We start from the raw sequence: 15,283 nt of genomic DNA, 5'->3' as shown, positions 1-15,283 counted from the left end.
CTATCTTGCCTGATGCTATGGGCGAGCTGTACTGCCGTGCTCTTCTACTACTGTCCACCTTGCCACCCACGTCAGATCGAGTGCTAATCCAGATTGCAACCACAGACGGACGTAAAGAACGCGTCCAGTTCGACAAGATCACTGCACGGGTCTCGAGGCTCTGTTATGGCCTCGACCCGGAGCACGTTGATGCTGCGGCCATTACGCAGAAGGTCATCTCTGGTGTCTACCAGGGTGTCGGTACCATCGAGCTGGACAACTTGGTATGAGTGTCCTGTTGGTTTTCAAACAATTGAACCACGCTGATCTCCAACTTTTAGGCTGCCGAGACTGCGGCATACATGACCGTGACACATCCCGACTATGCCATCCTGGCTGCTCGTATCGCCGTTTCGAACCTCCACAAGCAAACAAAAAAGCAGTTCTCCATGGTTATCTCGGACCTCTACCACTATGTCAACCCGAAAAACAATAAGGCAGCACCCATGATCTCGAAGGAAATCTATGAAATTGTCATGAAGCACGCCGATGAGCTCAACTCTGCCATCGTCTACGACCGCGACTTTAATTACAACTTCTTCGGGTTCAAGACCCTGGAGCGTTCATACCTCCTACGGATCAACGACAAGGTTGCCGAGCGTCCTCAGCACCTGCTGATGCGAGTGTCGGTGGGAATCCACGGCGAAGATATTGAGAAGGCCATTGAGACCTACCACTTGATGTCTCAGAAATACTTCACGCACGCTTCCCCCACCCTGTTCAATGCCGGTACCCCGCAGCCCCAGCTGGCTTCTTGCTTCCTGGTGGACATGAAGGAGGACAGCATTGAGGGTATCTATGACACTCTCAAGACCTGTGCGATGATCTCGAAGACTGCTGGTGGTATCGGGTTGAACATCCACCGTATCCGGTCTACCGGCTCTTACATTGGCGGAACCAACGGCTCTTCCAACGGCATTGTCCCTATGTTGCGGGTGTACAACAACACCGCTCGCTACGTTGACCAGGGTGGTAACAAGCGTCCTGGTGCCTTTGCCATCTACCTGGAGCCCTGGCACTCGGATGTTTTCGAGTTCCTGGATCTCCGCAAGAACCACGGCAAGGAGGAGGTCCGTGCTCGTGATCTCTTCTACGCCTTGTGGACTCCTGATCTTTTCATGAAGCGGGTCGAGTCTAACGGCGACTGGACTCTGTTCTGCCCGAACGAAGCCCCTGGTCTGGCGGACGTCTACGGAGACGAGTTTGACGCCCTCTACGAGAAGTGAGTATCTTTTGATAAGAATCGTTGGGCGAAATACTGATGTGGTGATAGGTATGAGAAGGAAGGCCGCGGTCGTCGCACCATCAAGGCCCAGAAGCTCTGGTATGCTATCCTCGAGGCTCAGACCGAGACTGGCAACCCCTTCATGCTGTACAAGGATGCGTGCAACAAGAAGAGCAACCAGAAAAACCTGGGCACCATCCGCAGCTCCAACCTGTGTACCGAGATCATCGAGTACAGTGCACCTGACGAGGTGGCTGTGTGCAACTTGGCTTCTCTCGCTCTGCCTACGTTTGTGGATGCTGCTCGCGGCGAGTACGACTTCGGCAAGCTCCACGAGGTCGTGCAAGTCCTGGTGCGCAACCTGAACAAGATCATCGACATCAACTACTACCCTGTACCGGAGGCGAAGAAGAGCAACTTCCGTCACCGCCCCATTGCTCTCGGTGTCAACGGTCTCGCTGATGCCTTCCTGGCCCTACGTCTGCCGTTCGACTCGCCCGAGGCGCGCCAGCTGAACGTCCAGATCTTCGAGACCATCTACCACGGTGCCTTGACCGCTTCGTCGGAGCTGGCCAAGCAGTTTGGCCCTTACGAGACGTACGAGGGCTCGCCTGTCTCGCAGGGCACTCTGCAGTTCGACATGTGGGACCGGACCCCGACCGATCTCTGGGACTGGGCTGCTCTCAAGGCTAAGATTGCCGAGACCGGTGTTCGCAACAGTCTGTTGGTCGCTCCCATGCCGACCGCAAGTACCAGCCAGATCCTGGGCTTTAACGAGTGCTTCGAGCCGTACACCTCGAACATCTACTCTCGCCGTGTCCTGGCTGGCGAATTCCAGGTGGTCAACCCCTGGCTGCTGAAGGATCTCGTTGATCTCGGCCTGTGGTCGGACAACATGAAGAACCGTATCATCGCCGACGGTGGCTCGGTACAGAACGTCCCCAACATCCCCGCCGACATCAAGGCGCTGTACAAGACCGTGTGGGAGATCTCTCAGCGCAATATTCTGCAGATGGCTGCCGACCGTGGTGCCTTCATCGACCAGTCGCAGTCGCTTAACATCCACCTGAAGGAGCCGACAATGGGCAAGATCACCAGCATGCACTTTGCGGGCTGGAAGATGGGTCTGAAGACCGGCATGTACTACCTGCGCACGATGGCCGCCTCGGCGCCCATCCAGTTCACTGTCGACCAGGAGCAGCTCAAGGTTGAGGACACCAACGTTGCCCGCGCCAACAACTCGTACAAGAAGCGTGCCGTCGGCGCCGCCTCTTCGACCTACTCGGCCGTGCCCCGCTCCGACGGTGCCGAGGCTGCCTCTGCCGCTGTCAATGCTCCCAGCCAGGAGAGCCCGCGCACCCTGGTTTCTGACCCCGTGGGCGCCTCTGCCCGCGAGAATGGTGTCCCAACTGAGGCCAACGGTACCCAGCAAGAAGACGCTGCTGGCGACGGTGAGGATGTCCAGGGTGACATATTCTCGCAGCAGGTCCTCCAGTGCAGCATCGAGAACAAGGAAGCCTGCCTCATGTGCCAGGGCTAAAAAGCTTTTTGGATGAAGTCTTTTTTTTCCCTTTTGATGTCCCCTGCTGATTCTTCGTGCTGTTTCGAGGGTTGCATGTGTATCTATATTATGAGATTGATGGATTTGCCTTTGGATTTGTTTGTGTTTGGGCGTTTCAGATCATTTGTATTTTCTCTGCCGAGCTAGTCCAATCATGTCTGATGTTACCTCGATACCATCCGGTTGTAGTCCTAATTCCTCTATACGTAGGTATCTCCCGGGGTTGATTCGATATACTTCGAGCATAGCTTGTGAATAAAACCACTCAAAGTAAACGAGGCATTTTCTTTTCCCTCTCGAGACTAAAAGGTGAACTTACAATCTATCACAACAAGATCCCCACGTACTAGTGCTAGCAAATTCCCAATGAAGAGAGGGTACATGATTTTGCCCTCAAGACTAGAAGATCTTCCATGGAGGTGGGGATAATCTTGCATCTACACGCGTTAGCCTTGCGGTGGCTGGCTGCGAACCTGTACCCCTCCAGATCTGGACTACTATGGCTGCCACTTCCTCTTAGCTCTATTGTTATAAACCATAGTATCTATAAGACCAAAATACAAGAAACAAAGCCCCAGCTAGTTTAGCAACGGATTGACCTTGAATTTCTATATAGAATGGATGCCAAAATATTCCCAGTGACCTTGATTCAGCCTTTCAGCCAAATCAAACCGACGGCTCTGGTTTACCGTCACAGGGCCCGGAGTGCGCGTGGATCTTGGATCTTGGGGGATAGGCGGGAGGACTGTACGATCCATGAGCGGATGAGCCCACGTCCTTTTGTCATCAACTTCACCATGAGGCAGGATATGGTTGACGCGATTCGGGATGGCAGAATCAAGAATTATCATTCGGTTGCCAGGATCTTTTTGAAGTTGTTGGGGCCCCGGCTTCGTTGAGCGTGAGTTTCGCGCTCAGGCCTGGCTGCGGCCACGTCGACCCCGGGTCGCCTGCGGAGACCGAACATACCCTGTGCGTTTCCAAGCCCAATGGCGGGGACTATGTCACTGGGAAAGCGCGGATTCCAAGTCTGACTGCGGCTGGGGACTATACTGCCAGTTAGGGTTTAGTTTTGGGGAAGTCTTTTCTAGTAAATTATCCATGTTGAAAGGCAACAATATACTAGGTTTAGTAAAAATTGAGTTTATATGGCTATCTATATTTTGACGATACAATATGTTCTATAAACTGAACTATACTAGCTTATTTCTTTTGCACAAGAGAGAGAGACAAAGTGGGGTTCGATGAAACACCCGAAGAGACCTCGGTAAGCCGTCGGTTTCCTGGAGATGAAACAGCCTCATTTTTGGGTTCTCTGTGAAGTGTCAATGTTAAAAAGTTGAATACACTTTAGAGTAGATCTTGTGGATTCAGGTATTTTCATTTCATATTACTTTTGCCCCGTACCCAAGTGCTATACTCTTTTCTGTTTACAACCACATAATATGCACCTCGGAACAACCCAAAGTAACAATCCACGCAGCGGGTTAAAGGTCAAAGCCCTTCGTTTCTTTGGAGTAAATTGGTATTATGCATCAACCATGGCTCCTCCATCTCAATGTAGAGCGATCTTCAGTGGAGTGGGAGAATCGGCCTTTGGAGAGAACGTAGAAGAGCTAGGAAGTGCTTTCACTGCAAGATTCGCAGGTTCAAGGACCACGACGTCTTCTAGCAGATAGAGAGCTTGGTGAAATTCCGAACCGCGACTGTTGAGAACCGCCGACGAGCTCTAAGGATTGCTCTTTGCATCATGTGAGGGCGGCGAGCTGGCTGGTGTAATAAGGATAGATCCGTCCTCAACAGCTTCAATCATATTTCAGACTGTCCACAGACTCTCATTATCTACTTTTAGGCTATCAAATCCTTGTCAGTAACACAGCAAACACAGTACAGTGTCCTACAGCTCGTGGATTGGATTGTTTTCGAAGAAAGCTGTGAAATCCTCTCTCATTTGCGCATATTCTTCTTGGCCCTTCGCTTCGTTGGCAACAATACAGCCCGCTAACTATGGTAATACTTTTACTTTCAGCTCCTTGCCTCTTGCTAACATGCAAGGTCTGTCCACTGCCAGAGGGTGCTGCCGGAAGTCCTGTGCCGTGATCCCCATCTTCAATTTTGAAGTCGGCACCCTCGTTGACGGACATCTCGGTGATGTATACATACCCATGCGGCACAGCATGTGAAATTAGGTGCATGTCCCAGGGGATGGGATCTGACTATGCTCATGGAAACTAAATCATTCGGACTCGTCGAGTCAATACCAGGGTCAACCTGGTAGATGGAAGACATGCCTCCCGACGCAATCAGATGTATACTCTGGAATTTTCTTTCCATCTCCATGGGTTCTGGGCTTCGCAGAATGTGACGATATCAGTAATGAGGTTTATATCATGCCCTTCTTAAGAATATTACAATCAGTGGAGGGTTGGATGAGAGAGAAAACCAGTGTGGTGGCCAGAAGGAGGAGAGTGGGACGAGGGGGGCGGGTTCGGAAGGCGCAGTCTACGCATTTTATGATCTCGCCTGGTTTGAGTTACGTAACGCATGGCAGGGGTGAATCTTTGACTTACGCTGTCTCATCACTCGATACCCTGTGACGACTAACGTGGATTAGATACTGGCTCATGCATGTTTATTTATACAGCTCAACTAGAAGTTCGCTCTGTAGACTAGCTGACAGACATAGAATAAGGGGGTCCTTGTAGCACGTGACAAAGTCCACAGGAGCCCGCAAAGGCGCGAAGCGTGCTCGGGTCTAAGCCGTTACACACGCGACGATCATGTAGCAACTCTGATATTCCTTTAAGCATTTGCTGCTGTGTTTTTAACCCAGACGTTACTCACCTTCACCCAAGCTCGATTGTCAACACAGTCATCACAAGGATATCGCTTGGTTGTGTCACCGGCTCGCACTGGGCTGGTGCTTTTCACGACACCACAACCCCCACATCCGTTCAGGGGAGTGATCTGCGCAGGGCCACCCTCCTAATGGCGACAGGAATTTAGTGACACTGTAGCTTTCGCGGCACATTTTTCTGTAGAGAATCAATATACTATCGACCTCAAACAGGATATTATGACATACTTACTCGGAACAACAGTCACAGAGCCAGAAGATGCAGGATAGCCCACTGGTTTTGATGGTAACTGGTAGATGGTAGATGGGAAATGGGAAATGGCAGATGGTAATGGTGTATGAGAGTGACAGCCTGGAGGGAGAGCCATGGGTTTGCCGGTGGGTCTCGGGGAGCATTGGGCCTGAGGCCCATCGAGGTTCTTATTTATGGGGCCTCTCTCCCATTCGCTTCTTTCTTCCTCCCACAACTCTCACTCTTTCTCCCTCCACGGTTCCTTCCTTTATCGTTTCCATCTCTATCCAACACTCTCGCTCTTTTCGAGTGTTCTTGTTGATATTTCTTCCTGCTGTGCAGTGAACAATCCTTTGAATCTCAACCTCGCAACCAATCGTTCCTCTGTTTCTCTGTTTCTCGACTTCTCATTTCCCATTTCCCCAATGGCCCCTCTCTCCAAGACTTTCGCCCTTGCTGGCGCCTTCTTTGCCATCGCTGGCTTTGCTCAGCCTCTTGAGCGCCGCGGGCCTGTCGTGTGGAAGACCGTCACCGAGGTCGACTGGACCACTGTTGAAGTCACCACCACCATCCAGCCCACTCAGGTCACTTCGACTGCGACCCTGGTCCCGGTGTCCGCATCTGCTGCTCCCACCCAGCCCGCTGAGAAGGAGAAGCAGCCCGAGCCCGCCACCACTTCCACTTCGACCCAGGCTCCCGCTCCGGCTCCGTCCTCGGAAGACTCGTCTCCTGCGCCCGAGCCTACCACGCAGCAGCCTGCTCCCGCTCCTTCTCCTGAGCCTTCGTCTGAGCCCGCTCCTGCCCCCGCTCCCGAGCCTTCTTCCACTTCGACCTCGACCGCCCCGGCTGAGACCAGCACTGGCGGTGGCAGCGGTGGCAGCGGTGGTAGCAGCAGTGGTCCCTGCTCCTCGGGCTCTCCCTGCACCGGCCAGCTTACTTTCTACGACACTGCTACCTCGGCTAGCGCCCCCAGCTCGTGTGGCTTCACCAACGACGGCGGCAATGAGAGGGTCCTTGCTCTGCCCGTGGGCATCATGAAGGATGGCGACTGCGGCAAGATGGTCAAGATCGAGTACGACGGCAAGACCACCCATGGCAAGGTTGTGGACAAGTGCATGGGCTGTGATGACTCCTCGATCGATCTCTCGCGTGCACTCTTCGGCGACTTGGCTTCCGAGTCTGTCGGCCGTATCCACGGTGCCAAGTGGTCCATTCAGTAAACGCCACGTCGATCGTGTGCGTTGCTGAGCGATGGCTATCACCGAGAGGCTTGCACAAGCATAAGGGGGTCTTGATGACTTTCTTTTTTTTTTTCCCCTTTGATTTCTTCTCGACTATTCTTATCTTCATTTCGTTCCCAGTTGTCTTGCCATTTCTCGATGGTGATACTATTGAGCCCCTTTTTTACCTTTCTGTCACTCTTTCACCCCATTTTTACCATTGTGAGCCCCTAGTGGGCCACCTTTTACCATTTTCCCCATGTTGATAGAATTCTGTTCTCTGCGGAGCCTTGTGCCAATACTACCTGAGATGGACCCATCCGAAAACCAAGCAACGAAAGGGAAAAGGGGGAGTACTTTTGGTCTTCCCTTCCTTCCCCCATAAAAATGGCGCATGCTGGCAACCCATGGGGCAGGACAGGGGTGGGAGTTTCTCTTGAAGAGAACCCTGCCCCTAACCCCCATTTCATGCGCAGAGACGTGGGCGAGAACCATGACGACCTCTACGACGACCATGCTTGAGTGAACGAAAACAGAACCCCAAAAAAAGAGGAAGACGAAGTGGCTCATTGCCAAGCGAATGGAATCGAGGATTTTTATCTTTTTCTCATTTTTACACTTTTGGTGCAAATATCGGAAATCCAATTCGCTCTTTTTATTCTTTTTGGAGTCATTGACTGTAGTCGAGAGGCGTAGATAATCTGAGACATCTAGGGATCCTTCGGGTATTTAGGTATGTTCGAACGGTTGGAAAAGAAAAAGGGGAAGACCGGCATGTCTCCTTACCCAGCAAGGAACAAACACACATCCTGGTCCATGCAACCCAACACAGCCATCCTCGAGCGGCCAGTCGGATTCGCCCCGGCGACTCGATTTTTGGGTCTTTTGGGCGTGAGACTCGGGGGGCTTGAGACGTGTGGAAACAAGGCTGTCTATGTCTGGACTCTTTGCTGTATTTTCTCCCCCCCCTTTTTTTTTGTCTTATAGGTATATACCCTAGGTATAGACTACTGGATGGATGTGCCTGTCTCACGCAGGAACCATGCGGTTCCTGCTATAGTTCCTGCGTTTTTGCCACTGTGTATGACCTTGGTGGATCGAGGCTTGCGTCCATGATTTCAGAAGCAAACACCGAACGAAGCTGGTCTTCTTTTCTAGGTTTTTATTGTTGCTGCCTTGGTTGGCACATATGGGTATGGATGTATAGATGGGGATAAGGATATGTGGATTTTAGATGTTTGTGTGGATAGATAGATACCTTGGACATACTAAACCAGAGGTTGTTAACTCTGGAAGGATGGTATCCTGTACTCGCTTTGTTCTGGTTTCTATGTAAATGGAGGAGCCGTCTATCACCAGCGTGTATGTAACTTGCTTATTCCTGTAGCTTTCTCGCTGAATTAATTTCTCCACTGCTGGACTTGACCGTTGTGGTCTGGGCCGAGTCATCTGCCGAGTGTCTCCTGTTACTTTTTGTTTGTTTTACTATGGCGTTGGCTGAAGTATCCATTGACTCAGATAACTCCAGAGCGGGTTGATGTGCAAGTCAACAACATTCTCTCTCCTCTCCATGAGGAACTGCCATTTCTACTCTCCTATAACCTTATACCCTTGTTTCTACTTACTCACCACTCATTCATGCATGACCCCCAGACGAGCCCGATACACCATCTTCCCCAGCAACGGCGCCATCCCAGCATGATCGCACTCTGAAGAAACCCCCGGAACTAACCCCGCCTCTCCATTCTTCTGCTGGTCCCGCTTCGAGAAGCTGAATCCACCCGTCGGCGCCGCACAATTATACTGCGCGTCTGCACCGCGCAGCGCACAGATCTCCCTGGGAACACAGTCGCCCGCACAGGTGGTTACATTGTACCCGCGGGTGCGTCTACTCCAGAACTGTTGAAACACGTCCGGGTCACGCTCCATGGCTACTGTGACATTGTGCCAGAATGCAGGGGTCAGTTCGACGGCTGGGTCATGGATCGGCGGGGAGAGTTTGGACCCGTAGTCTGCTTTGGCGGCGTAGTATGGCATCCACTGCGGCACAGCAGCAGCAGCAGCAGCAGCATCATCATGACCAGAGGAAGAAAAAGAACTGATATTGGCAATGTACTGCGTATAGTCCAGCACGCCAAACGTCACCGGATCGATCTCATACACCCGGAACGAAGCCGGGCCCGACGTCGGCGTCATCGACGGCACGATATACCCCACCGCAGCCGAGGTGTCCCAGCGCCGGTGCGCGTAGTCGGTGTAGGCTACTTGGAACAGATCCGTGTGCGTATGTCCGAAGAACAGCGCCGCGATCGTTGCTTCGTACCGCCGAACGACCTGGTCGAGCGCGTGCGAGTGATCGCGGAACGTGTCTGAGTTGCCTGACGGGATATGTGAGATTAGCCAGACACGCTGGTCGGCAGACTCGGCGGCTTGCAGTTCGTCGATGAGCCAGGCTAGCTGGTTGTCTGGGTCGGGGTCCATGGGCTCGGTGTACATGTGGAAATTGTATTTGTAGTAGAAGACGCTGTTGTAGGAGATTATGCGGAGCTTGCTGTTGGGGTGCATGGCCGAGTAGGAGCCGTGCTGGCGGGCTGTGTATACGGATGGGAGGCCTGTTAGTGTTTTCCAATCCGCGGCGATGGCGTCGTATGCCCACTGTGGATTGAATGTGCTGGGGAGCTTGTTCGAGGGGAAGAGGTTGAGTGGTGCGGCGTCGTGGTTGCCCACTGCCGCGTAGACGACTCCCAGATTCTTCTCCATGGCTCCGTATGTAGCGTTGAAGTCTTGTAGCACCTCGGATTCCGTGACCAGCCACACGTCGTGCGATACCACGTCCCCCGTGTAGATCGAGAAGGCCGGGTGCAGGTCAGCAATAGCCGCCAGCATGCTCTCGTGCAGCCGCAGCGGCGGGTCGCACTTGGGGTGACCCCAGGGCCCGCACGGCGACGAGGTATTGCCCGGTGCATCTTTCTCGGTGTACGCGCGGCAGCAGATGGGCTTTGTGCACTGGGAATTGGCCCCCGTCTCGTAGGAGAGGTCGACGTGTGTGTCGCTGAAATGGACGACTTTGATCGGTGATTTCCCGCTTGGCGGCGGCCGGGTCGTGGCCGGCTTGGGGGATGGAAATGTCAGGTTGAATGGCTGGACGGCTGGGTAGTCGCAGAGCCCGGCGATGCTGGCGCAGAGGGTCTCGGCTGTGCGTGAGCCCAGCTTCAGGTTCTTGAGCATGTAGTGCACGGCGGGGGCTTCTTTCTCGATGACTCCAGAGCACACGTCGTGATCCTCGGCCTGTTGAATCAATATGGTGCAGAAATCCTGCGAGTGATGGGGTTGGTTGGTTGTCTTACGCCGCTGAGATTGCATACGCCAGTCAGGACATCCACCAGCGCTGGCTCCCCCAAGTCAGCGACCAGCTTGAGACCGCTCAGGAGAATCTAGTTTATGTCGAGCTGCAATGAGCTGCCATCCCTTGAAGTGCGGTCAGATATTGTCCCCATACCTGGCAGCTTGAACAGTCCACGGCTTCCTTGAAATGATCCCAGATGGTGGTGATCCATTCATCGGCAGATTTGGACTGGACGCCGGATGCCAGAAGGCCGAAAATAGCCAACAGAACGGCAAGTCTCATGGTGGCAGCACAGACTCCAGAAGTTCTTCCTGGTCAGGTTTGGAGATATCGGTAACGGAGAGCTAGTCAACGCATCGAGAGACGATGTGGGCCTTATATGCTTTTCACCAACAGACACAAGGCATATTGAGCAATTTAGATCTGCAGCTCGCTTCCGGCTGTTCCTGCAGCACGGCTCGAAGCGAGAATCGAGCTCTTCCCATGTGATGGTCGCACCCGATCAGCAATAGACCGCGGCGACCGGCAAGACGCATCGCTGTAAACCCACTACTGACGCAGTTGTCTTGTTCACAATGAATCGGAATCCCTTCGGTCGACCGAGAGGAGAGAGGGGTTGTCGCGAGGAAACCCTCGAAGTAGCAGCCGAGGATGGCACTGCAAGGTGAAGTCATTTGTAGATCGCGGGAGATGATTATCTGCCGTCTTGGCTTGTCCCGAGACAAATTCGGGACAATAATTTAGTCCGAACTGACATGATCGTCTCTATACTCTTGTATGCCAGGGATGTTCGCTGCGAGTGCCATAGATCAATGACAATCAGCCCCCAGATTGCGCCAAGCTGTCAGGGGCCGCAGGATCTGGGGGGCGCAACTTTAATCGCACTCTTTGATGTTCTATATCCTTGAGAAGTAGTTCATGTAAAAGTAGGATTGCTTGTTATGTACCCGAGGGAGTTTCTAGAGAGACAGAGGGTCTACTACGTACATGGCGGGAGGTGTATACTGGTCGAAACAACCTTGGAAGGATTCAGTTAGAAATGCACCGAATAGCCAAAGAATCAACTTGAATTAGTCACCTGACTCCATGCTTCCTCATACTCAGGTTCAATCATTTGCTAGAGTTTCTGGTGGCGTTCGCCTCCGCGCTCATCCACAAAGTACCGCTCATCCGGAATGCCATGGAAGTGAGGCAACAAAGGGCCTTCCGTGGGGATGCCGCATTCAGTTGTGATCGGCCCAGTCAAGGACCCAAGTCTCTCCATCTTTTTTCTCTCTTCCTTCTCCAACTTTCCCCAAGTGAACTCACGCTCGGGCTCCCACCCCCGGATTCGACATTGCGAAGCGTTAATCCCCCCAGAGACGATGGGGTCTCCGCATCGATTTCTTCTGAACCCAACGCCACCCTGATGTGATGGGTAGGGAAATTCCACTGAAATTTCAGGGACCTTCGACCCTCGTGAACGTCCCCAGTGACGGCTCCGTAGTCATGATGCAGGGCCACCGACCGGTAGTCCTCGGTGTCTCGGTCACCTTCTTCGTCGTCGCTAGCATCTTCGTCGCCCTCAGATTCGTGTCGCGAATATTCGTGGTGAGGCGGGTCGCGTTGCACGACTATTTGATGTTGGTCGCATGGGTATGTGTTGGTTCCTACATGCTTCCGAGGATGTCGCGATAGGGTCGGTTAACACGTTATTAGGTGATTGATTTTGGCTTTTCGTTCTCGTTGTTCTATGCGACAGATAAAGGCCTCGGGCTACATGTGCGCGATATTCTCCCCGAGAATCAGGATGCCCTCAATAAAGCCAACTATGCCTTCACGGTTCTTTATGTGAGTTCCCGGTGTATCCAGCAGTGTTCTGGGAAATGGAAGGGTGGGAGATGGTGACAGACTGACACCTCGCCTAGAACCCCGCGCTCATGACTGTCAAAACTTCGATTCTTGTCTTCTACTTGACTTTGACGCGCAACCAGAAAATCTACCGATGGGCCAACTATGTCACGCTGGTAGTGGTGAATGCCGCGGGCCTGGCCTTGACTCTGGTAAATGTGTTTCAATGCCGGCCCGTGGGTGCTGCATTCCGTTCCTCCATTCCGTCGTACGCGCGTTGTACCGACATCCTCACGTTGTATCTCTCGTCTGCGCCGGTGAACATCATTACCGATCTGGCTATACTGTTCCTCCCCATGCCGCTCTTGACGAAGATGCGCCTTCCAGTCAGACAAAAGGCGATCTTGGTCATCACCTTCGGCTTCGGTTTTTTCGTGGCGGTCGTCGACGTGATTCGCATTGCTTTCATCCAACGGGCGGCAACTTCTCGTCAGGTGGCGATACAGGAGATCCATATCCAAACTGTTGGGGGAGCAGATTTCAGTTGTATGGTTTTTTTCTTCTCTCGTATGCTAAATATGGCTGTGCTAATTTTTGTGTTTGGATAGGGTATGCCTCGCTATCGTTTATGTGGTCCGTTGTCGAAGTCAACGTCTCGGTGATTTGTGGATGTGTCCCGAGTCTCAAGCCCCTAGTGGCTCGACTCATCCCGAAATTGATCAAAGACGCGGATGATTCGTTGAGTCGCAGCCCCAATGTTCACTACGGGGCAGGCGAGAGCCCCGTCGCAATGCCTCCGGCGGCCGTGGTACCAGAAGCTGGTGGTCCAGCGCCCTCATCTTCACCTTCCGCAGGCAATCAATTCAAGCCATCGCAGAACGGCAACGATAGCCTTTCAACCCGCCGGAGCTCAAAACCAATGGGAATGCTGGATTTTCTGGGCCATCCCGAAACAGGACCCCACGACGCCGAGGCCAACACTGTTCAAACCAGCGCATCCTATCCACCGGATATCACCTTCTTCGATTTTGTCAATATGAAAAAGCCCGAGAGTATGCTCAAGCTGAACAACCGAGAATCCATAGCGCCCATAGCATTGACAACACTGCTGTTTTTCCTGTGGGGATTCGCCTACGGTTTGCTCGATATCCTGAACGTCCAATTTCAGAAGATCGTCCAACTCGACTCGTGGCACTCCTTCGGGCTACATGGCGCCTACTTTGGTGGCTATGCCGTAGGTCCGCTGCTTGTCGGTCGGCCCGTCTTGAAAATCTGGGGCTTCAAGTCCACCTTCATTACTGGCCTATGCATCTACGCTTGCGGCTCTCTGATCTTCTGGCCCTCTGCGGTCCTCACATCGCCAGCGGCGTTTATTGTTTCGAACTTTATTGTTGGGTTCGGCCTTGCGATCCTGGAGGCGGCAGCAAATCCGTTTATTGCGCTGTGTGGGCCACTTGAAAATTCAGAGATCCGTCTGAATATTTCCCAAGGCGTGCAAGCTGTTGGGAGCGTCGCTTCACCGTTGCTGGCCAAGAAAGTTCTTTTCAAGAGTGTCCAGGATGTCGCTTCGCTGGTCGATGTGCAATGGACGTATCTTGGCATCGCTCTCTTTGATGTCCTGCTGGCGGTGGCTTTCTATTACCTCCCGGTACCAGAGGCATCGGATGAAGATCTGGACGAGCTGGCGAACCGACGCCGAGAGGACAACATGACTACAGTCGTCGGAGTTCCCGTGGTCTGGTTGACTCTCGCGCTGGGGGTGTGGTCGCAGTTTTTCTATGTGGCTGGACAGGAAGCGCTCTCAACCAGTTTCGAGCGCTTCGTCATCGCCGCCCGTGATGACTCTTCTCTTGGGCCGTTCGAATTCTTGACCATCGGCCATAGTCTGTTTGCCGTTGGCCGATTCCTCGCTGCCTTTGCACAGTGGTTCTTGAAACCGCGCTGGATTCTTCTGGTCTCCTACGTGGGCATGATTGTCTTCTCGGTCCTTTGTATGAAGACCACCGGTCCGGCTGCAATAGCCATGGCCCAGATGGTCTACCTTTTCGAAAGCGGCGCGTTCAGCATCATCTTCGCCATCTCCTTGCGTGGAACTGCCCGCCACACCAAGACCGCAGCCGTTCTCCTGACCACTGCCGTCACAGGCGCCGTCTGGTCTCCCTTCGCCAGCTACGCAGCTTCCCGGATCCACGGTGAAGCGTATTCGTACTGCGTTCTTGTGGCAATGTTCAGTGCCGGTGCCATTTTCCCGCTATACCTCAACTTCGTCCCCGCCGTGAAGAGGCAGGTCGACCCTGTACCCAACGAATACCTCCGCCGTCACCGCCGTCGCTCCCGTGCCCCGGTCGACTCCATGCCTCGCAAGAAAGAGAACCCGTCCATCGGAGGGGTGCTATCGCGGCGCCGCAGCCTCCTCGCAGACCCAGACCCCGTGCCCGATCTCCATCTTCCGGAAGAGACCCATGCCAGCCCGCTGTCTCGCGGTCTTCCGGCGTCCAAGTCTAGCTCGAGTTCGCAGACAGGGTCGAATTCGTCCCGGGAGGTTGCTTCAAGACAGCGAAATTTGGATTGACGAAACGATTCCTGATCTGCTGTCCATTCCTTTCCTTTCTTGCACATACCATTGCATCCTGAATATGTGATGATTCCTAGATACCCGGTTTCAACTTCTCACATGATCGACCAGCTTGGGTATTTACTTGATCCCGCGTGATCTTACTTTCTACTGTGTATTTACTGTCCTTGCCCTCATATAGTGAGTTTGTGATTTAGCACTTCAGCGATGGTGTTGGTGGCCTCATGCTTTCTGTGATAATTGTCTATTTCATAAAATACGCTCTTATATTATGCTGCAGTCTAATACCCATCGCTTCGATTGGGCAGCTTTAGGGGGAAAAAGAATAGGTATTCAAATTTTATAAAAAATTCAACTTTGGGAGACAATGTGTATTAGGGTGAGTCCGGGTATGATCA

At 52.9% G+C, this 15,283-nt stretch overlaps 5 protein-coding genes across 5 annotated transcripts; 3 read left to right on the top strand and 2 right to left on the bottom strand.

The window, feature by feature from the left end:
* Positions 1-17: 17 nt before the first annotated feature.
* NUU61_009778 (ribonucleotide-diphosphate reductase subunit RNR1) lies at positions 18-2,804 on the top strand (the record flags this gene model as incomplete). Its single annotated transcript, XM_056660303.1, has 3 exons — positions 18-263; positions 321-1,261; positions 1,313-2,804. 3 exons carry the CDS (start codon positions 18-20, stop codon positions 2,802-2,804), a joined length of 2,679 nt encoding a protein of 892 aa, XP_056506801.1.
* A 1,918-nt stretch (positions 2,805-4,722) lies between these two features.
* NUU61_009777 (uncharacterized protein) lies at positions 4,723-4,969 on the bottom strand (the record flags this gene model as incomplete). The annotated part of the gene is made up of 2 exons (XM_056660302.1): positions 4,723-4,830; positions 4,874-4,969. 2 exons carry the CDS (start codon positions 4,967-4,969, stop codon positions 4,723-4,725), a joined length of 204 nt encoding a protein of 67 aa, XP_056506800.1.
* A 1,370-nt stretch (positions 4,970-6,339) lies between these two features.
* On the top strand, positions 6,340-7,134 carry NUU61_009776 (RlpA-like double-psi beta-barrel domain-containing protein; the record flags this gene model as incomplete). Its single annotated transcript, XM_056660301.1, has 1 exon — positions 6,340-7,134. One exon carries the CDS (start codon positions 6,340-6,342, stop codon positions 7,132-7,134), a length of 795 nt encoding a protein of 264 aa, XP_056506799.1.
* Positions 7,135-8,766: 1,632 nt separating this feature from the next.
* On the bottom strand, positions 8,767-10,762 carry NUU61_009775 (sphingomyelin phosphodiesterase; the record flags this gene model as incomplete). Its single annotated transcript, XM_056660300.1, has 3 exons — positions 8,767-10,422; positions 10,482-10,568; positions 10,634-10,762. The coding sequence occupies 3 exons, from the start codon at positions 10,760-10,762 to the stop codon at positions 8,767-8,769; spliced, it is 1,872 nt and encodes a 623-aa protein (XP_056506798.1).
* Positions 10,763-11,971: 1,209 nt separating this feature from the next.
* NUU61_009774 (putative MFS monosaccharide transporter) lies at positions 11,972-14,882 on the top strand (the record flags this gene model as incomplete). Its single annotated transcript, XM_056660299.1, has 4 exons — positions 11,972-12,115; positions 12,179-12,310; positions 12,388-12,799; positions 12,919-14,882. The coding sequence occupies 4 exons, from the start codon at positions 11,972-11,974 to the stop codon at positions 14,880-14,882; spliced, it is 2,652 nt and encodes an 883-aa protein (XP_056506797.1).
* Between the last annotated feature and the right edge of the window lie 401 nt (positions 14,883-15,283).

The sequence above is a fragment of the Penicillium alfredii genome (assembly GCF_028826965.1).
Source record: "Penicillium alfredii strain IBT 34128 chromosome Unknown utg000012l_segment0_segment0, whole genome shotgun sequence".
In the NCBI taxonomy this organism is placed as follows: Eukaryota; Fungi; Ascomycota; class Eurotiomycetes; order Eurotiales; family Aspergillaceae; genus Penicillium; species Penicillium alfredii.
The sequence above is the reverse complement of the archived record's forward strand: the minus strand, read 5'-3'. Positions and strand labels throughout refer to the sequence as shown.